The sequence below is a fragment of the Xiphias gladius genome, chromosome 9 (assembly GCF_016859285.1).
Source record: "Xiphias gladius isolate SHS-SW01 ecotype Sanya breed wild chromosome 9, ASM1685928v1, whole genome shotgun sequence".
In the NCBI taxonomy this organism is placed as follows: domain Eukaryota; kingdom Metazoa; phylum Chordata; class Actinopteri; order Istiophoriformes; family Xiphiidae; genus Xiphias; species Xiphias gladius.
Genome location: NC_053408.1, coordinates 16,771,548 through 16,793,917, shown reverse-complemented (window position 1 = coordinate 16,793,917; position 22,370 = coordinate 16,771,548). Strand labels below are relative to the sequence as shown.

Sequence of the window (22,370 nt, the reverse complement as noted above, 5' to 3'; positions counted from 1 at the left end):
TGTTGTCAACACTGTTGCTTTCCTCTTTCTATTAGAAATATATAAATGTGTAACTTTAACTTGGTTTATCACTAGAGATCGAATTACGAGTTGAGCACTGATTTACAGCCAGTGTGTGTGTACGTGTGTTTGTCCCCAGGACGCTGACAGACCTGCTGAAGCAACAGGGAGGTGAGGTGAGCTCGGTGGAAAACGCTACAGCAAGTCCGCCCAGCGGAGGAAGAGCCAATGGCATCTCAGCCAAGATGCTGCGCAGCAGGAGTGGTGAGTACAGAGAGATATACACTCACAGTACACAGGTATGGGTAAATTCAGAATAACATACAAAATACTGCAAGTACTACTACCTTCTGTAGAAAATGTCTATGTGCAAGTGAGGAAAAATATAGTGAAATAGTCTGTGTGCGTGTGTGTGTGCGTGTGTGTGAAGTGAATGAGAATCACATTCCAATCCACATTATATTTTGTACAAAAACATAAAACACAACTACAGAGGAGCTACAGAACAGCTTCCACACAGCTGTTTTGGTTTCAGCCCAATTTGCATCTGTTGTTTTTTCTGTGTTTCTATTTGCATAATGAGCAGTATTATATGCAGGGTCGCACATGTAATGAAATGCTCTCCATCCAATTGCTTTTAGAATGTGACTTGATTATCCTTTTATTGTTTGAGGTGCATATTTCTATGACTTCTTGTAAAAATTTGAATAATCTGTGTTTTTGGCACAGCCTTCACCTTTAGGTTCAAATTTGAGATCTCGCTGTCATATAACTGCAACCTGGTGACTGGTGACCATGTTTCACGATCTAAAAAAGCCTAAAAGTGTAACAACCAGATTGGTCAAACAAGTAAAGTGGTTATTGTGAGACTTTTTTCAAGTTTCATTTAAAAAATTTATGGAAAAAGGCGTATCTGAAAAGTGAAACCTCCAAGCAGAAATAAAACTCTCAGAGCTCCTTTGATGTAAAAAATAACATAAATGTTAATATTAATGTAAACTAATGTAAGGAAAAAGGTGAAAAATACCAAACTGGCTATTTATCACTGTGAAATATGTAATTTCCCGGGTTCCGAAGAAATTAGAGACAAGTCTACACCATGTGTTCTTACGCCACATAGAGCCAAACAAGCACAAACAATCCCGAGCTTTCTATCTCTTCTCAGTCAGGTGCCCCTCTTGTACTGTACAAAATCACACACACATTATGCACAGAGTAAACGGTCGATAGCAGAAGAGGAAAATCCTCCTTCCTTTCCTTTCCTTCGCTTCGGAAAACAAGAAACAGCCAGAGCTCCTCCAGTCTGTCACTCTTGTTTTTCCCACTGAGCTCCCTCTCGCTTTGCCTCTCACCCACATACACACTTAGACTTCCTCTCACAGATGATCTCTCCTTTGAGGTTCCTTATATGTGTCTTACTCATTCAAGGTGCATCCTTCATAGAGTTGAGGGAGCAGAGAGAGTCTCGTTTCATTTCTCTGCTTAGATATTTCAACTGGGGATTCAATCAGGTGAAGTATCAGTCATAGTCCTGCTCCCCAACCTTTAGATTACTGCACTGCCACTCAATCCCACTGTTTTTTCAGAGCTATCTTTTTTTTAATCGCCTGAAGACTGTAGGCAGATGTTGATGATTAATAGACAAACCACAAGATTCTATTTCAGTATGTTATTTTTAAAATCAAATGATCACATGACACCCTAACAGAGGGAGGAAGACACACAACAGTGTCAAGTCAGAGTTTTTTATCAGCTACCAAGGAGACAAACTTGGTTATTGAGTTTCACTAACCTCATGAAATCAGACTACATTTTGTGACTCTCTGCAGTGAGATTAAAATCTGGAAAACACCCACTGACAATCAGTTGGTGAGAAATGTACTGAAAAGTCCGAAAAGACTCAGACTCGATGCAGAATAAAAAGTACATAGAATTTTAAAATGTGTCTGTTACAAATTATTGGCACTGACTGAGACATCTCCAGGTAGGTGAGAGGAGAGGGTGAGAGCGATTGAACAATGGAGGATCTCATCTGTAAGTAGAACACATGCTTGTTGCACATGCAACACTGGTGCACTGCACACACACACACACACACACACACACACACACACACACACACACACACACACACACACACACACACACACACACACACAAACACACACACTGTTTAGACACTATGTTAATGTAAGCAGGCTGCAACCCTGCAGGCATCATGTGCCATTTTCATGTGCCGGGATGACACCGTTTTTGAGCAAGTATGTGCCACTCGTAACTATGACAGGGTTAGGAGTAGGACTGTCGTCATGTTTGTTATGTTTGGACTGTTGTTCAATTTGGCTTGTGCAAAGGAGCAACTGACTTTGCATGCGCGTCCGCATGTGTATGGATTAGTATGCACTGGTGTGAGCCTGCATGTGAACAAGTGCGCGTGCATGGGTGGATGGGTGTGTCAGAGGGAGGGTGAGGGATGGAGTGTTTGATATGAGAGGCTGCCTAGAGCGTCAATCTCTCATATCTTGCTACGGAGAATTTCCCACACTGCTAATGACTTGATAGGACGTACTGTATGTGGTGGACGCTTTGATCTGGAGTGTTTCATTGATCATGCACATTGGAAAAGGGCAACAGATGTAGTAGCTGGAACTAACATTAAACAGATGTTTTCTGGGAAAAATCTATCACACTGACAGCAGCCTTGTTATTTTGTCTCAAAGTTGGGTAAATTTTGCTTTTTGCCGGGGAGCCTGACGTACAGAAGAAGAAAGCCATCTATCAATGATGGAGTGAATTCAATCGCTCTAACTCCCTTCTACTTAGGGTAACCTAAGTATTTGGTGGGTAATCTTCAGATACTACAGAACTTCATGGCCCTGCACTTATCAAATCATAAATATTAATGGGCACGTATAAGCTGATCTCAATAGCTAACATGATCTCTGCTGGCTGATTGTAAGTATGTTTAAATTAGCTGCTGGTTATGCTTGTTTGAAGAAAAAATCTGCAGAATCTTGTGTCATGGGCAGCACAGCAGATTACCACTGCTACCTTTTTAAAATAAAATGCGCACACACCACGTACTGTGGCTGTCCGGAGAAAATACGTACTGTCAATTATGTCTATAAATTTGATATGGTAAGATTTATACAAGTATTGTCATTTGGATTTTGACTTGGATCCCTGGGAAGTGCAGAATTTAGAGAGCGTCGGTCAAGTTGCTTGAAAAATTATACACGTTACTAAATGACAAAAGTATTTAATTACATTAGTCATTAATTTACTTTTGTAACTCAACCCAGTTCCTTTAAGTGTCAGAAAAGCCTACACACCCACAAGTATACCCTGGCCTCAAGAACACACAACATATAATTACAAAAACTTTGGACCAGTTTGTCAACTGAACACAGAGACCAAACTGATATCAACCGTCCATCAAACTCCTGTTACCCCTTGCACGACTTGTTACTGAAAAAAGTCATGCGGTAAGTAATGCGTTACTGAACACAACACTGGAATAAGATCACGTCTAAATGATTTCTGTGCCCCATACTTCTCCATCTCTCTTCTGCTTTCTTTCTCCGTCTCTGTCTAAATAATTACTACACGTAGGCTTTTCAGTCATTGCTACACCCTACCATGTTTTTTCTTTAATCCCCTTTTCTCTCTTTTCTCTCTGCTCTCTCCTGCCATTTCTCCTGTTGCCGCCCTTGAAAAGATTCAAGTCTTATGTAGTTGTCGTAAGAATACATAGGAAGTTTTAATCTCCTACTGCTGAGAAACCACCGACTGCTTTGGCATTGACATCCAGCCACCTCTGGTTGGCGAGACGTCCTAAAACTCCTGGATGTTTTCAAGCACACGGCGGAATGTCGCAAATGAAACAGCATGTGGCACAACCTGTTGACTGAATGAAAAAACTATGAGTAAATGTTGGTGTGGGACATAAGGGAGTCCACTTCTTAATGTGAAGTGACAGTAGTAAAAGGCAAGGGCACTTGGCAGAGAAATCAGTGTTGATGATGACACCTATTGATGCTAATGTGTTCCCTATTTATGCACATTACACTCACTTCTTCCCAGAGGAAGACAATGTCCACTGGCCGTTTCTGGTCAATAAACACAGACAGCAAGAAAACAAAACAAAAAAAACAAAAAAAACAAACTGTTGTGCAGCGGACAGCTTTGTGCCAATAAAACAAAACAAAAAAAATCCTCATGGTATCAAATGAACACACCATGACAGGTATTGCTTGAGAAGAAAATAGTAACTTTCCAAACGAGAACTGTGCCTGAAAATTGTCTGGCAACATGTCACCTAATGCTGTCTACCAATATATCCTTCTTGGTCATAACCTGGTTTTAAGCAAACTGACATTTGAAGGTTGACAGTCAGTGCTTCAAATCATGAATCACCTCGATCTGCCCCAGATCTTCATCCTCTGTTAACCCTAAGAAACTCCTGTGTGAACTCTAATCGAGTAGTAGGAGTCTTTTAGCTTTACTTGTGCTACCAGGACTTGCAGACACTGTATGAGTATGCAAATACAAAATGTTCCCTAATTGAGCCACAGGACAAAGTGGGACACTACATGCCTGGGCAGAAAGTGGATGAACAGTATTGGTTTTTCCATCGTAGTCAAGATGGCAGACAGTGGCTTTTGGAAAAAGTAATGCTTATTACCTAGAGAGTAACTGAACACATTTGAACTGATTGGAGGCAAGAGTTTAAAGGCCTGCTGCCACTTTCTCTGTGGCTCATATTCAGCTTAAAGCAAGATTATGTAACTTTTGAAAAATGAAACAACAAAATCTTCCTCTTACAAAATGAAAAGTTTCATTCATAAGAAATAAAACACAGCCTTACTTAATTCAATACACTCAGTTTTGCTGCAACAGCCTTGCTTGGTCTGGTATGACCAATCGCTTGTAGTTGCTAATGTTAGCTAACTAGCAGGTTTTAGATAGATTAATGAATTAGTTTATCAGCTTTGTGAGTCTATCCCGTAGTTGTTACAGTGGCAACAGTGGAACTAAGTTGTCTAGGCTTGCTTTAAAGACACAGAGAGATGAAAAACACATTTTCCTTGTTCTAGTCCTGTGCTCCTATGTTGATTATTCATTTATCTCTTGTTACATGCTAAATGTAGCTTGTAACAAGAGATAAATAATACATTTTGAGTATGTTTATATCAAAATCCCTCCCTCTGCTTTTGATGACTCATCTTGAACTTGGTGGTCATAACATAGATGTATTTGATCAAATGTGATTTGGGGTGACTAGCTAACGTACTCATCATTTAAAACCACTCTTGACAGTTAGCTACTAGGTAACTAGCAGAGCAATATCATAGTAAAAGGTGTCGAATATGCCCACATTTTTAATTTCACGCGGAAATACATATTACTGACACTAACAATGTTCTAACTTCTGTTTCACTGTGAAAGGCTACTGATGTCAAAAAGTCACAAATCTTTTAAGTCTAAGAGTTTTTTAGATTTACATGAGCCATCAGCAGTTGATGTTAACTGAGGACAGGGGGCAAATATTTGGTCTGAAAGTCTCCAACTAACGTGACTCATTGCAGAGAGAAAGCTTGAAGCAAAGAGTGATGACCTACTTGTCAAAGACGGCTGCAAAAGTAGCGTGACCTAGTAACAAATCACTCTTCGTAACACAAATTTTACCTTTTCTTCTCTTGCGTCTCTCTGTTTTTCTTTTATCCAAGCTCTCAAAGGAGTTGCTTTTTGTGCGCTTGTTTCCTCCAAAATGTTCTCAACTCTTTCCTGGGGTCATGAGAGGCAAACTACTTATTCTTATAAATTAATGATCTCAGCAAGAGTCTGTGCTCCCCTGCTGGTGTTATGTTGATTATTCTGACAAAAGGCACGTGTACGACCAACTCAGCAGATGAGAGCAAGAATTATAACGTACGTGGGGGTGTGAGAGGGTTGTGTTTGTCTGCTCCGACTCGAAACGATTAGGCACACAGACTTTCACAAATGATCTCACTCTGCTCTCTCACTTTTATTCTCGGCTCTTAAGTCTCCTTATTCGTACCGCCTTTCTCACACAGGCACACAGGGACCTTCATCTTCAGCTCATCTTGGTGATGACAGACACCATGCAATGCACTCTCTCCTTTCTCTCACTTTCCCCCCGGCACTTAAGGCTTCTTTTATGTATCACTTCACACAAAAACACACACTCAGAAATATACATTTATACACAAAACACACACCATATACAGAAACACGTGCTGGCCTCCCTGCATTTCTCAGTGTTTCACGGTCATGAGCACTCACAATAGCATGCCAGTGGAAACAGCGGGCAAATGGTATAAGTGTCTGTGTGTGTGTGTGTGTGTGTGTGTGTGTGTGTGAGAGAGAGAGAGAGAGAGAGAGAGAGAGAGAGGAATCCCATTATATCAAAATTCCTTTAACTCCTAAAAACTTTAACTCCTATTAATCTGAATGTCCTGCCTTTTTCCTCTGCATCATTAGTTATTCTGCTAAAACTCAACTGCTTCTAGAAAAGCTGGTAAGTCAAAATATCTGGCACACTGTGAGCCTGTGCTTGCTATTTTATTGATAACCTAGTGTTTCACATGATGAGAGAAAAATATATCCCGCTTCTTTTCATCTCAAAAACTGCTAATCAGAGAATGTTTCATGTCTGCATGGCATCGCTTTATTATTAATAATCAGTGTCTTAATTATTAAAAGCAGACCAGACACCATCTAAGAATTTGTTTTCAAAAGTAGCATTTAAAATTTTAATACCAATCAATTCATAATTGTCCTCAGGTGGCTTCTAACCTGGAAGCAGTTTACCAAAGTTGGACTAAAACTAAACTAAAATGTTCTAAAAGTTTACGTGGAGTAATGAGGACATTTTACTAAAACAGACTGAAATATCCAGGGTTTATCTTGACTACAAGGCTGAAAGAGGAAGTAGACTGAATTTGAATAAATCTAACTAAAACTCACATCACTTTCAATCCCACAGCTAAGTCTAAATCCAAAAGTAACAATAAATCTGTATTTATTCCGATTTAGGCAAATAGTGAGAAAATTGTTTTTAGTTTTGTAACAGTTATACATTTAGATCTCTATGCAAAGAGGCAAATAACAGAATGTCTAACATGAAAAAATAAGTCAGCTTGTTTTACAAGGTCACAGGGCGTGTGGAGGCTGAGGTTGAAACGTAAATGCTACTCTTTAGTAATCTCACGCACAAATATTCTTAGATATTGTGTCCTTCCCACCACTTCAAAGCACATTAATTGTGCATTTTTGCTGCTAAATTTCAGCCAGTTGTTGCCAGTTTCAAGGCAACAGGGGACTGTGAACAGGCTCACACCCCCCCAAAAACAAAACTTTTGTGCTGCTAATCCAGAGGGCGTACTCAGATGGATGCAATCAGTCCTGATGTGTAAACAGCAGGGTTCAGTTAAACTCATGCTATATCAAAAATGTGGCTGAAGCATCAGCCCTCGTATGGAGTCTTCGTCGTAGGAAGAGCTACTCAGGTAAAGACCAGTGAGTCTACCTGTGCGAGTCCACCGAGCAACGTCAAAGAGGTAAACTGTCCTATTTTCTCTGAGCACGTAAACTCTGTCCACACTGTAGCCATGTGCTTCCACTCCATTCCTAGTCTTTGGTAAGAGCAAAAAGTATCACTCTGGCAAAAGGCAAAGAAATCTGGCTAACCTTCAGTCATTGCAACAATCCTCATCCATATGTGCCTCCTTCTCTGTTGGGTTGTGAAATTGCCAGTCAGCAGTTAATAATGCGGATTTCAGTCCTGCCTGTGCTAACCAGCTACCTCTTGAGCTTCTGGCTCTCACTGAGACTTGGATCAAACCAGAAAACACTGCTACCCCAGCTGCACTCCCCACTAACTAAATATTCTGCCATACATCCCATCTGTCCGGGCGAAGAGGTGGGAAATTGTAATTCACTAAACTGTTGCCCCCAAACAAAAATATCTTTCGAGTACCAAGCTGTTATGGTGACTGCTCCAGTAAAAGTCTCTGTGATTTTAATTTCTTTCCACTGAGACAAACGAGTAATTTTGTGTATGAGCTAGACAAACTGTTGTCTTCCATTCCTGAACATCACTGTTCGTTCCTCATCCAAGGTGATCTGAACATCCATTTAGACAAACCAAGCTCTGCGGACTTCCTGTCCCTTATATACTCATTTGACCTGAAACCTGTTTGCTGCCCAACTCACAAAGCTGGTAAAGAGTTGACTTCTTCCTCATCCGAAACTGTGCCACACACAGCCAGTCACACCTCTACACCTCTCTGAACACCTATTTCATTAGCTTCACTGTGTGCCTCCTGGAACTGCCCTCTGTTACACCACCTCTGGTTTCATTCCACCGCGTCCTGTGTCCCACCCACTTTTCCTCAGTGGTCGCCTACGCTCTACCTCCTCTTTCCTCACTAGAAGTCCAATGGTGGAGTCGCTCTGTGCCACACTGACCTCATGTCTGGATAGCCTGTGTCCTCTATCCATCAAACCTGCTCACTCTAACACGCCTAACCCATGGCTGACTGACACTGTCTGAAAGCTGCATACTGATCTCAGAGCTGCTGAACGAAAATGGCATAAATCCAGTGACCCCGCTGATCTCAAGGTTCATCAATTGCTCGTGTTTTCCTTCTCATCCAACACCAGTGCTGCCAAGCAAATTTTTACAATGATAAAATCAGCGGTACCGGAGACACTCAGCAATTATTTTCCGCCTTCAAAACATTACTCAATCCTCTGACTCCTCCACCAGACACAAATCTCTCAGCTGATACCTTTGCCTCCTTCTTTACTGAAAAGTAGGTGGCCATCAGTAGCAATTCTCTGAACCACTTAGAGACAACCAGTGTCCCCCGGTAAAGGGCACATCACTCTCCATGGTCTCTGTGGAGAGGGCAGCGCACCAGCAAGCCAAACATGTAGCAATCCCTCTCTGCTCAGATACCCTTCTCTGCCTCCTCTGGTCAATGGTTCACCACCTCCCTAACTCAGCCCCACCTAAAAGCATAACATGTAGTAGTTCTACTACATGTCCCTCTCTGTCTCCCCAGGCCAATGGCATAATACTTCTCTCATTCACCTCTCTTATCAAGAACGAGGTATCAAAACTCCTGACTAGAAGGCTACATGTGCGCTGGACCCCATTCCCAACAACCTCCTCCAAGCCATATCTCACACCACTGTACCCGCCATCACACACTATAAATGCCTCACTGGCTTCGGGAACATTTCCATCAACCATCAAACAGGCTCGGGTAACAGCTCTGCTGCAAAAGCCTTCACTCAACCCTACTCAACTTTAAGAACTATCGACGTGTTTCATTACTTCCATTCTTATCTAAGGCTATTGAAAGGGCGGTTTTCGAACAGGTCTAAGAATTCCTCTCACGGAACCACCTTCTTGACACAAATCAGTCAGGCTTTAAGAGTGGCCACTCCACTGAAACAGGTCTGTAGTCTTTGACAGCAGGACCATCTTGCAGGACCTATCAGCAGCCTTCGACACGGTGAACCACTGTATCCAGCTGTCTGTACTCTCCGATATTGGCATCTGAGGCAAAGCGCTTTCTTGGTTTGAATCGTATCTCACTGGGTGTTCCTTCAATGTGTCATGGCAAGGACATACGTCCTTACTCCATCCCCTCCCAACAAGGGTGCCCTAGGGCTTGGTACTGGGGCCTCTCCTTTTTCAATCCAATATACACCAGCTCCTCAGGTCCAAATCCGTTTGCATGGCTTCTCATATCACTGCTCCACAGACAACATCCGACTATACCTGTCATTCCCACCAACTCTTGGTACAGGCCATGGCTATCTCTTGCCTCGACTACTGCAATGCGCTTCTAGTGGGCCTCCCTTCACGCATGGGGAAACACTTACAGATGGTCCAGAATGCAGCTACGCATCTGGTTTTCAATCAGCCTTAAAGGACAAATGTCACTCCACTGCTCATTGACCTCCACTGGCTACCCACGGCTGCACGAATCAAATTCAAGTCACTACTGCTTGACTACAGAGTGACACTTGGGTTTGCACCTATCTACATGAACTCAGTAATACAGGCTTATGCTTCTTCTCCGCCATTGTGACCCTCCAAGGAACTTCGTTTGGCATTGCCACCCCTGCACACAAGACCATCACAAACGAGAAGAACACTGTTTGTGGTTCCTCAATGGTGGAACAAGCTACCAAATTTTATCAGAGCTGGGATGTCCTTCTCTATCTTCAAGAAACTCTTGAAGACTCATCTCTTCCGAGAGCACCTCCTCTAACAACCTTTAACAACCTAACATGCCTAACTAGCAGTTTCTCCGCACATTTGGTGAACTTCTTTACCTGATCCGCCTACACTTTGTCTTTGGAATAGATCTAGCATCTAGTACTTACTTCAAGGTCTCCTACCGTACTGAGGCTTTAGTGTTGTCCCTATCTTGTAAGTCGATATGAAAACATTATGATGCCGCAACACATGCTTTCATGTTGTTTCCTTTTATTAATAAAGGAAATTCCAATATATGCCAGAGTCCAGACTGAATTTCATGCATATCAAAACCTAATTACACCAGTGTATAGTTCCAGTGTGGTCTGTTTTTCTGGTTTTTCAAAGTTATACAGTATATATTTGCCTGTGATGCCAGTTTTCTTATCATGCACCTAGAATCTGCTTAAACTGAAACAGAGCTCATTCAGCTTTATCATAATGTTAGAGCAGTCATATTTAAGCTGATTGCATAGAAACACAATATTCAGTTTGTCAGTTTGCATCATGCATCATGTGTAGCAATTTGTTCTGCACAGATATAATGGAATTGTTTGAGCTCTAATATAGACATTGTTCGCAGTAGACATTTTGATTCTAAAAACACAGTCCAGTGTGTCCCAGTTCAACAGATTTGGTATTATGCATGTTGACTCACTGGCATTGCAAACTGCCACTGCTTACATGTAACAGAGCCATAATTAATGTTAATTACACCTGTGTTTTTCCTGAAAAGTCAAAAATGTCTATACCTTAAGTTTGGCAAGATCCATGCCGGGTTAACCCAACTGTTAAAATAAACACCACACCTTAGTCTAAAGGGCATCCATAAAGGTGTTTTAAGTTATTCTGTTTGAGTTGAAGTCGGGCACAGCATTGATGATAATTATGCGAGGTCACTAAACTAAATGAACTAAAAGAATAATAGATTTAAGAGAAGGTCTAATCAGGCAGAATAAGTGAAAACCACTGTACCAACGGTTCGAATATCCTTCAAAACTGGCTCACCGACACAGTTATTTTCTCTTCTTCTCCTGTTAATTTTGTGGCACCTGTTAGAGTGGGACAATTTAGATTTAAAAAAAAAAAAAAATGTAAAAACAAAAATAAAAAAGTTTATGGAATTTGGTGATATCAGCAAATTCCCATTATAACTTCCCCAAACTTCAACCTGTAGAGTTCTCTCAGTATTGTAATGCATAATGCATTATTTTTCATTTTACATTACATTTGAGTGATTACATTTTCCAGTCAGTATTTCTACTTTAAATTTTGACAGTGTTTTCATCAGTTACCTTTTGATAAGGATGTTACTATAAATTATTGATAAATTATATCATAAATTATTCATATTTAAATTGATATCAAATGTCACAAAAGAAGTATATCGCTTCTTGAGCAATATATACTTTTCATTAGTGGGATATCCTGATGCCCTGTCTTATTCTGTAATATGCCAGAGTAACACACACTCACACCTGTGACCACCTCAGCTATGGACCAAATCATCCTCTTTGTCCCTCAGATCTGACAGCTGGTGTCCACTTTCCTGCATCGTTTAGACAGATGAAGCAGAGGAAGCCTCATCTTCGCCATTGTACATCTAATCGCACACTGCCTGCGATTTCCTCTGACAGGGAAGATATTACATAACTCATTAAGCAGCCTTCCTGCCCTCTTGTTCTGCGCTTAAAAGATCCTGATACCAGACGATCACTTGGTGGTGTCTAATGGAGAAATTAATATATGCAGCCATGGTGGAGCTTTAAAATCTACAACCCCATACCAGAACCTCTCCCAATTCCCTCAGTTAGTGTTATAAGTATTGGCTTGCACACACACACACACACACACACACACACACACACACACACACACACACACACACACACACACACACACACACACACACACACACACACACTTACTTGTACATACTTATTCCATTATGCAATCACTGAAACCTTGTCCTCTGCTTGGCCAAAACCTTTGTCCTCCAAAGGTTTTGGCCAAGCAGACAAACTTATTGATAGGTCTTGTTTGTATTTCTGTGTGTGTAAGTGTATGTATACATGGGCATGGGGTATGACATCAGTATGAGCATTCATATTTAAGTTTTGGTGTGTACTGTTTCCTGTAAAGTTTATTCTTAGGGTGTATTGCTTAATATTGTAAAAAGTTGGTTGATTTTTGGTGATAATCTTATTGAACTGAGCAAAGTCTGCTTTCTACATAACTTAAGTTCTTATTTTCTCCAAAAATCAATTCAAAATTCTGTTAAAAATCTTCTTTAGGAGCCTGAGTAGAGCTATCTTACATGATGGCCTACTTAAATGTCACATCTCATGGCTAATCTATATATAAAGAATGACATATGAATGAAATAAGGGAACCATTTTTGTAGTTTACCACCATTTTCACAAGTTACAGATACCAAAAATAATGGAAAAATGGAATTTCATATCTCCATCTCATGATTCAGAGGAGTGTTTAGTTACTTTTTAGAATTTCCTGAATGTCAAAGAAGAACCTGGGCTAGATGCCTGACAGAAAGAGGTGAAGGTAGAAATCTGCCATGAAAAATCGTAAAATATAAATCTCCAGTTATTTTACAACCAGTGTTCAGAGCTAAGTGGAGTTTTCAGCCTTGTCTAATGATGACTGGAGCATCAATAGCTGCTTCTGCACACGCACGTACATACACACACAGCAGACTTCTGAGACCTCTGAGCTGCATCTTGATCTATTGGTCATTTACTGTGGCTTTAAAGAGTGTCATGAGGAAACAAAGAAGAGGAAGAAGATGATGATAAGAAGGTAGTACATGATGATGATGATGAAAGTATGAAAAGACCCTCTTCCTCGTAATCTACTAATCTGGCACTTACTGAGAGGTCAGCACCACCGGATTACACTGGATGATTTTTCCTGTGTCTGCACGCACACACACACATAACATACATAATTATCAATGTGCTGTGCGCTGAAGTTTAAGCTGATTAGGTAGTGAGATGTTTCACATGTTGTAATATGCATCGTGTATGTGTGTGTGTGTGTGTGTGTGTGTGTGTGTGTGTGTGTGTGTGTGAACAGTGATTAAGGTAGAGGCTCAGAGCTGTAAGTGTAAATGTTGTTACTGTAAAGACTAACTCTTGACATTTCTCCACCCTTCTGGCTTCAGCATGATTTTCTAATTTATTCCACCAGAACATCCTGCCATCCTCCTTATTTCTCTCTCTCTCTCTCTTTCACCAGCTCTCCCTCTGTGTGTTCATCATCTAAACCACAAATGAATCTCTCACTCTGTGCGACTCCTCCGTGTGTTTGTGTGTTTAGTGAATAGCATTCAGAAGCTGTCCGGGGTACACCTCTTTCTTAGCACTGACAGTAACAGATGTGATGGAATCCTCTGTCTTTGATGCCATGCTTCTCTCTGTTGGACTCTGTGCTATACACACACACACACACACACACACACACACACACACACACACACACACACACACACACACACACACACACACACACTCATGCACACATAGGCTTGACGTGAGCATGGCAAATCAGATCAGCGAGTATATGAATACACTTTAATGTTTAATTCGGTTAAAAAATTTGTCAGTTTAATACACAAAGAGGCACTGACACACACACATAACAAAACTTTTTATATGTTCAAGATGTTTAAAAAAACAATGCTAAATACCACTGATTTAGTTTCTCTCTTCCAAATGACCTTTTAAGCGTGTTGTTTCTGCGTGTGTGTCTGTGGGAACATTTGTGTCCACCCATCCCCGGGGGCTGACATCAAGTGCGCTGGCTGCATCAGTGGACTTGATTAATGCTAATAGCCAGGGCTTCACTCTCTCAGCTAATTTGTTCCATTGTTCATTAACCTCAGTTCATCCAGCATGAGACTGGCTGGCCGTCACCAGCCTCGGGGTAAAAGGGAGACGCTTTTTAACTCCTGTTAATGTAGCATTTATTTGATGCTTCCACAGTACACATTCGTACAATGTATTAGAATCCAAAAATCATCCCGGAAATACAAACAAAACAAATAAGCCAATTACTTTCATGGCACTGAAACTCTGTGTTAATTGTCTCTTGAGGTGAAACTGGCACTGTAAAGTTTAGTTTTAAAAAAAACTTTGTTTCGACAGCCAACTGTTGGCTGGGTGCCCCAGGGCCCCTTAAGGCTTTTAGAACAAAATGCTTGGCAGATACTCATACAGTGTCTGAAACCCCATCCTCCCACACCATGTTGAAAATTAAGCAGGGGATGTGACAATTTGTGTAACTTTCCAAAACTAATAATCCATTAAACACGCTCACTTCATGTAGCGATTGGCCAGATGTGAGTGGGTTAGAAAAAACGAAGGCTTGAACTCCTCTCTCAAGCTCTCTTTTTTTCTTATTCACATAACCTCTTTTGTAACCCTTCGTTTATAGCCTTGTGGAGAGATTGCCCAAAAGCGTGCGCCGTTTGTACGATTCGTCACGACTTGCCCCTGTCGATGACGGCAGGCTTTCTAACTGACTTCGACTGTGGCTGGGACCAGCAATACAGCAATGTCTTGTAGAGGGGCCCTGTGTTTGAATACTTTTATTATTTCAGTTTATATAGTGCTCACATTAGGTGTCCCCAAATAAATATGCATATAATCAAATAGCACACTGCAAGCTTTGAGCAGGTATCATTCCAACATACACTTGGAGTACTGGCTGGATCCGGGGCAGTAAGCAAATTATGAAGGAACTTGCCACATGCACTCTGCTCCGGCACTGTACACAATGGGTACTTGAAGGTGACAGGGTGTTCACAGACTGCACAGAGTGAAAGGAGCTGTGGGTAAGGAGGGTGTGCAGCTCATATCTGCCGCAGGGCAAGCTAAGAGGTTAATCCAGACATTGTTCATTGCCAGTGTTTGTTTTTTTAATTTTCTACAGTAGGGTTTTGTCATCTTTAAAATACTGAAGAAGGTTAAGTTTGAAAAGGACAAACATTAATTCTACGTCCAGTATGAAACAGGACACGCACTCTGGACCGGATTGTTTTTACTTCAAAAGAATATGACGGTTGTGTGATACTTTCTAAAAGGTTAAGTACACTGCTTATTTTTTTTAAAGATACTGTATTTACCACTTACCGACTGTGCCTCTCTCTCTGCCTATCCCCACCAGAACAGTACCATCTGAATAATTCAGCTTATGGGCCGTTTGGACAAGGGCTCCCCCACCCACACAGCAACCACAGCACGGTGGGACTGAGCAAATACACCTCCCTCAAAGCTGTGGGTAAGTCGGACACACACATAAAAAATGATGCTGACTTCAAAAGACACAATAACCTTTAAAGTACAGTAGGTTGGCAGTACAGGAGCTGTCAACTGATGAGGGCCACTGTGCTTTTTGGCAAACAGAGAGTTGATCTAAGAGGACCCCACGCTGTTCCTGTCTGACACTGTGGTGTGGTTGGTTAATGTTCATTTTTTCTACATGTTACTGAGGGATTGATGTTGAACTGGGGTTTTCCACATGTCCTCACTGCCACAAGACTAAGCAAAGTAATCAGTCAAACCTTTGTTGTTTCAATTATCAACCAGACTGCAATTTTGTTAGAACTACCGTCACTGTACAGCAATATTTCTAACCAAACAGCACAGGTCATCGCCAAGGACAAAGCTCTATAATACATGTATTTCATGTAACACAGCCTCTGGGGGCTCTTGGGGAGGAAGAAACTACTGGGGCAAACATTATAATAGCTATGTGACTGGTAAACGTACCGTTCTCCTATGTCCTCATTTTGAGTTAAATTACAATAAACTAAAAACTTAAAGGAAAAATTCTTTTTTTTTTTTTTTTAACCAACCTTGGTTTTGTTTGTATAGTTTTCGTCATCATTTGTAAAACGAGAACTTTTTACTTGATAAATATTACATATTATTTGCATATCTAGAAGAACTATGTAGGCATCTGACTTGCACACTAACACATCTAGAGGGATCTAGCATTAGTAGATTCATCCTAATACTGGCTGCTTTAATGATTGTGTTCAGGAGTGGAAATCCCTCCCTATTTGCAACCAGTATTTACTTTATCACATCTACACAGCTTTTTGCTAAAAATTTCAATGCTGCTTTTTTTTTTTTTTTAGATGATGTAAATTACATTTAAATGGGACTTCTAGCGGCAATGGTCACAGTCAATAAATGCAGTACAATCATTCAGTGTCCGTATCCCACAAAAAGGTTTATTAACAATTTTCCTGAATGTAATAATTCTCGCCTTTCCTAACATTGAACTTTCGGTCACTATTTGTGCGGTTTTTCGCTGCACTTCCATGATGCCTCCAGATGTGGTTTTGTGAGAGATTTGTGATGTAACAGCAAAGCTACTACTACGGCCTGGAGAGGCCTGTAGGGTTTTTACCAGGTGACTGTACCGACCATTTTGTGTCTGCAAAGGTCACACATACGTTGTTGTCCTTGAATAGTAGCAATAGTGTAATAGTGTACAGAACTGCATTCAACCCCAGGCTCACGTTACCAGTGAGCCAAAGGCAAATCACTGCTTGTCAAGGTAGATTTCTTTAACCTTTATTATCCATGGGACGTTGATGGAGCATTGCCGCCCTTTTCCAGCAACAACTCTCTTTACACACTGTTCATACTTTGCACTATTTTTGGATCTGCCCAAAGGCCTCTACAGATCAACACGATTTAGCTTCAGAGATAAGGTAACTTGCTCAAGGGCACTAAAAGAGTACTTGACCATTACCTAGGCCCCGCCCCCCTTAGTTACTGTCGCTACACCTGTCAAGCTTTCCAATTTTGCATTGCACATGCAGTTTACAATAACTGTGGCTGATTTAAAACTCAGTTTGTGGTCATTTCGGAAGTAGCGGGTACTGGATTTCAGACAAATGCAGATTTCTCATTTTTAGCTTGCAACCAATGATTTTGTCAGCTCAAATGACAATTGTCAGATTGCGTCAGCTTTAGCTTGCTAGCAAATTGATGTTTGCTTTATGAGTTGGTCGTAAACACCATATCCGGGAGACCTTTGAATGTTTCTGCCTAGCGCAATATCAGACCCAGTTAATGGATCTTAAATATGCACTTGGTGGCTACATATGTGCTTAAAAGAAAGGCGAGGCTAAAGATACACGTCCCAGACAAAACATTAGTATCCTCACCAGTTAAACCATGTAGTAGACATGGGGAAAAAAAGGATTGTTATTGTATTGCATGAGAGTTTGCACTAAATTTTAAGTATATTAATGATAAGGAAAAATTTTAAATCAAACTGCTAAATCGTTCTAAGGTAACCCTGTTGGGATGCTTTATCAGTGGCGTGGCGTGACTGTTCCACTAGGTGGGGCTACGGCCCTAGGTAGGTAGCTCTGTGTGTTTTGGCAGTGAGCACATAACGTACAATGTAGCAGAGAGCCAGCTGCTTGTGGCTAGCTTTTTTAAAAGTTTCAAAAAACTTTTGGTGACCACGTAGCAACTACTTTCAATTTACAATCCTCAGCAAGGTACCACAATGATCTGTGTATGTTATAGCTGCCTTCAGGCGGTAAACGTTATCTAATAAGGAAGCAGCATTAACAATAATAATAATAATAATTATTATTATTATTATTATTGTTGTTGTTTATAACAATGCCTCCTAGTTAAATGACATTTTATTGGTTGAATGTAGACTACAAAACACACACTGCAACACATGGCCCTGCGCATAAAGATAGTGGAGTGGGGAAAGAACCGACATGAGACTCACGGCTCATGGACCTCATGGAATTGTCTCTGGCAGCCCAACAGATGCAGTGCAGCCACTTGCTGTGGACATTACAGTTAACAGCAAAACTAAAAACTGTAGTTATAAACTTGACAGGACAGAAGAAACTCTCCAGGAGAATCAGAATTAAACTTTTAGCTGCTGAAATATTTTTATTCAGAAAGCTCTGATGGAGCTCAGGATTTACCAGGATGACGTTTGCTTCATTCCAAAACAATTTCACTGTATGAACCTGGACTGGGTGTGTGAAACAGCCAAGCTTTTGAATGTGTTGATACCACTCGCTAGCAAAACTCTGAACGTAGCACTTCCCTCGATCACGTCCAGATTGAGGCAAGTGCGTCCATTTTGTCAGCCCGAAACTGAAACTTATGCACCCACAAAACACAACAACAACAAAAACGATTTTTCATTAAAATAGGAATTTCACAATTGGAATTGCAGGAAGGGCGCCGGCCCAGCACGTTTGAAGAACCACACGCCCCTGTGCTTAATGTAGAAAAACATACTTGGACAAGCAGCACAGAGGTTATATTTATACTTTGTTGATCATATTTTCAATGATAAGTTTTATTTTTACATGAGCAAAGGCTAACTAACAAGTCTGGCTAACATAGCCCTGCCTTGGGTAGCAAGTTTGCCTGTGGTGGTTGTAGGGTAAACTTCTCAAAATCCAATTAATAGTAGGACAGAACGGCTAATGTAAGCTGATGCTCTGATGTAATATCATCCAGAACCCACTCCCACACAGTAAATTTATCTGTCATAGATAGAGATTTTTTTTACCGTAACCTGTAAACCCAGAAAATAATGTAGTTAGCTAATGATATGCTCCTTAGCTTCAGAAGTAACTACCATGGGCAGTAGTTACAGCAGTTAGACATGCTAGCGTATGAAGCTAAAGTTAGAGCAGATAAACACATTGTTGAATAAATTTCTATCACTTTTGTTCTTATTTTTTCCTTTTGTTAAGGCAATTTAAAAAAAGATTTGATCCTCCAAACTCTTATAAATGGTAAGACATGTACATCCTAATCCCTTCTTACCATTATACTGCATTATGCTGTACAACCTTACTGCAAGCAGGACTTTTAGACATAATACAAATTCATATGAACTTTTTTTTCTCAATGTTTTGACTTGTAGATTTGTAAATAACTATTTTTTTTTAATAAAAACGTATCACTGGGTAGAGAAAAATAGGGAAGAAAAGAAGATGAAAACAATCGTTGGTGGAATCAGACTTTTGACCCAAACAAACACAGAAACAAGGTTACCGTTCATGTCGCCATGAAGCTAGCAGCGATGACCTCAGTTTATTTAAATAATCCTCCGTGACACTCATGCTTACCCGACACACACACCCACACATACACATACACATGCTCACTCTGCACTCAGGGCGAGGGTATTTATAAACCTTCATTGCTATGTCTCCTCATCCTGACACACATACCTTTACCTCCATCATCTCCATTGCACTCCTCAGTTTCTTCTTCCTCCACATTGCACTCCCTGCCTGCTGGCCTCTCGTATCCCAGCAAAAAAGGAACGCCGCTACGATTCAGATTGAGGGCATACACTGATTGGAAATACTTAAATCACCAGCTTTCCCCTCTGATCTTCTTCAAACCCTCCCTCTCATCCTGACCTTACTTTGCCTGCTTCTGACTCTCTTGTCTTTCCACTCATTTATGTTATTTATTTCACATTTTCTAGACAAGGAAGTCCAATTTATTTGTAATGTGAGAAAAATATAATTTGTTTTCCGTGCTTCTGGTGGTTTAAACTGACCCTTCCCACACGGCACTGTTGTTTTGTTTTTTTTAAATTATTATTACTTTGTCATTCCACTTGTGTTCTGTACTATCGTACTGTTACCATACTATCCCTTTTTCCCATCCTGTCCTTTTGTCACTTCTGTCAAATATTCACCCTCTCCTACTCAACCTTCACTTACAATCTTGTTTTATATCCTTACCTTTTCATCTCTCTGTTCCCTTTGTTGGCTAAGATGGCAATGATAAGGTTGCTGCAAACTGCTAATCTTAGCATTGTTTCTTGTTATCATTCAGCATTTAAAGTTAGGTTATGTAACTTTTGCTGAATAGCAGCAACAAGTCAGTGATTTGTATCAGTTATTTCAGTTACATACTGTAGCAATATTTAATAGTAGCAAACATTAGCCAATTTAAGCTACTGGTCATACCAGACCAAAACCCTTGAGTGTATTAAACTGAGCAAGGGGGATTTTTAATTCTAATGATCTCAAGCTTTTCATTTCTGATTAGAAGAATGTGTAATTTCCTCTTACAGACGTTTCATGGCCTTCCTTTAAAAGTTACTCAAATACTTTGAGGAGCAAATGAAGCTGACATTGCTGACAGGATGGAGCTGGGGGGTCCTAACATAAATGCATCATGGATTAAGTGTGATTCAGTCATCAGTGTTCCTACAATGACAAACTCTGTGTTTGCACATTGACAGTTCATTTTAGGCTGCTTCTGCATGTGACTCAGAGCTGCATCAGACTGTGACAAATTGAAAATGACTCTAAAGTATAAACAAGTTTAAAGAGGTCAAATATAGCGTGTGTTTGCTTTACTGGTCTAATTGTTAAAGGGTACAAACTGAGCATAAGGTAAATTAGTGGAAACTTCCAGTTTAATCCAATTTAAGTCTTAGCTTAAGTTTCTCTCAGTTATGATAACATTGTAACCACTAGAATACGACTGTAAATAGGACATTTTTTCCCCCCAGATGATCTAAAACACTTTATTTAAAGGTAAAACTAAAAATGAGCATACCGAAAATGTCCCTCATTGCACTGGGCAACTATGTGCACACTACTCCATCTGTAAACTATAATGGATGTTTACGACGGACATTTTGGGTACTAATGTTGCTATTCATGTTCATATATTCTTTCCAAATGCGTTTGGCCAACCTGGAAAACCCACTCATGTTTCATGCCTTTTGTGACTTCTTTTTAGAAGTGTAACCATATTAAGAGATTTCCACAATTAACTTAGATAGAAATGCTGTCCGACACTGAAAAGAACCAAGTTGTAAAAACCACAATGATCCTATCATTTCCTGATAAATGCTTTGCATTAGATGTTAGTTTTTCCTCACAAACTGTTTCCATTCCTTTCTTCATTACAGCGGACAGTGCATCACGTAGCTATTACAAGAGCTTCCCACTCATGGACTTCTCTCACTACCAACCTGTGGCCCCTCCTGCCTTCCAGCCTGTACCAGTGCAGCCCAAAGAGAAGTCCTACATCCACCAGCCCCTGCCAGCGTACCACGACCTCCATGCCCCCCTGTCCATCTCCATCCCCTCCAGCCATCTGGAGCATTCGCGTCTCCCTAAGACCACCACGCACCCGCTCCTATCCAGCTCGGCCTTCAAAGCCTGGGAGCCAACTGGCCGCCATGTCCACAGGCAGACCTCTGTCCCGGGGCACACCTCCTCCTCCATGCACAGCTCCACCCGAAGACACGGCTACTCGACCCGGAGGCAGCAGAGCATTGAGAACATGCCGGATCTCTTTAGCCAGCCCCATGGAGGGATGTATGGAGGAGCTGGAGGTGGGGTAGGGCAGGGGCAGCATGTCCAGGGGCAACACCCATCTCAACCCTCTTACTACCACCACACCAGACAGAAGAGCTACTCCACCCACAGTACGACTGAAGTGACGGTCTGAGTGCCAACGCCTCGGAGAGCGGCCTGCTGCAATGTTACACATATTAACAAAAGGCTTTGGTGTAAGCTAAATGCCAGAGTTTGGAGCAGTGACCCTGCACGTGAGGGATATTATATGGGGAGACACATTCAGATTTAGGAGATGAAAGGGGGGTTTTAATAAGTGGAAACAGACGGATTAAGGAGAAAAACAGTGTAGCAGAAACCACCACTCTTACAGATTAATAGACTCAGGTATTAAAGGTTATTATTATACTCGCAAGGGTCTTATGCGTTGATCATATAAAGTATATAGACTCTACCTGAAAGGAATTTACCAAGATTGCTTAAAACCATTCTCAGGCTCCTATAGGTCACACAGCCTTCATAGATTCCACTACCACCACAGTTTTGGCAATACAGTGTGGTTTCAGTATAGTTGTACAGGCCTTCTGGGAATATGGATAGGAGAACAGAACAACATAAATCTTACTTGCACCACCTCTTAGAGCAGGGAGCAAGCTTGATTTTATCTTTGATAAGGGTTTTACATGTTGGTTTCTGGTCAAATTTATA

At 40.9% G+C, this 22,370-nt stretch overlaps 1 protein-coding gene across 1 annotated transcript in view; it reads left to right on the top strand.

Annotated features, from left to right (window-relative positions):
• shisa8b (shisa family member 8b) overlaps positions 1-21,816 on the top strand; it is a 34,720-nt gene extending 12,904 nt beyond the window's left edge. Inside the window, exons 3-5 of the mRNA XM_040136076.1 lie at positions 140-264; positions 15,485-15,598; positions 21,272-21,816. Coding sequence (XP_039992010.1) covers positions 140-264; positions 15,485-15,598; positions 21,272-21,816 — 784 coding nt within the window. The remainder of the gene's footprint in view (positions 1-139; positions 265-15,484; positions 15,599-21,271) is intronic.
• Positions 21,817-22,370: the final 554 nt, after the last annotated feature.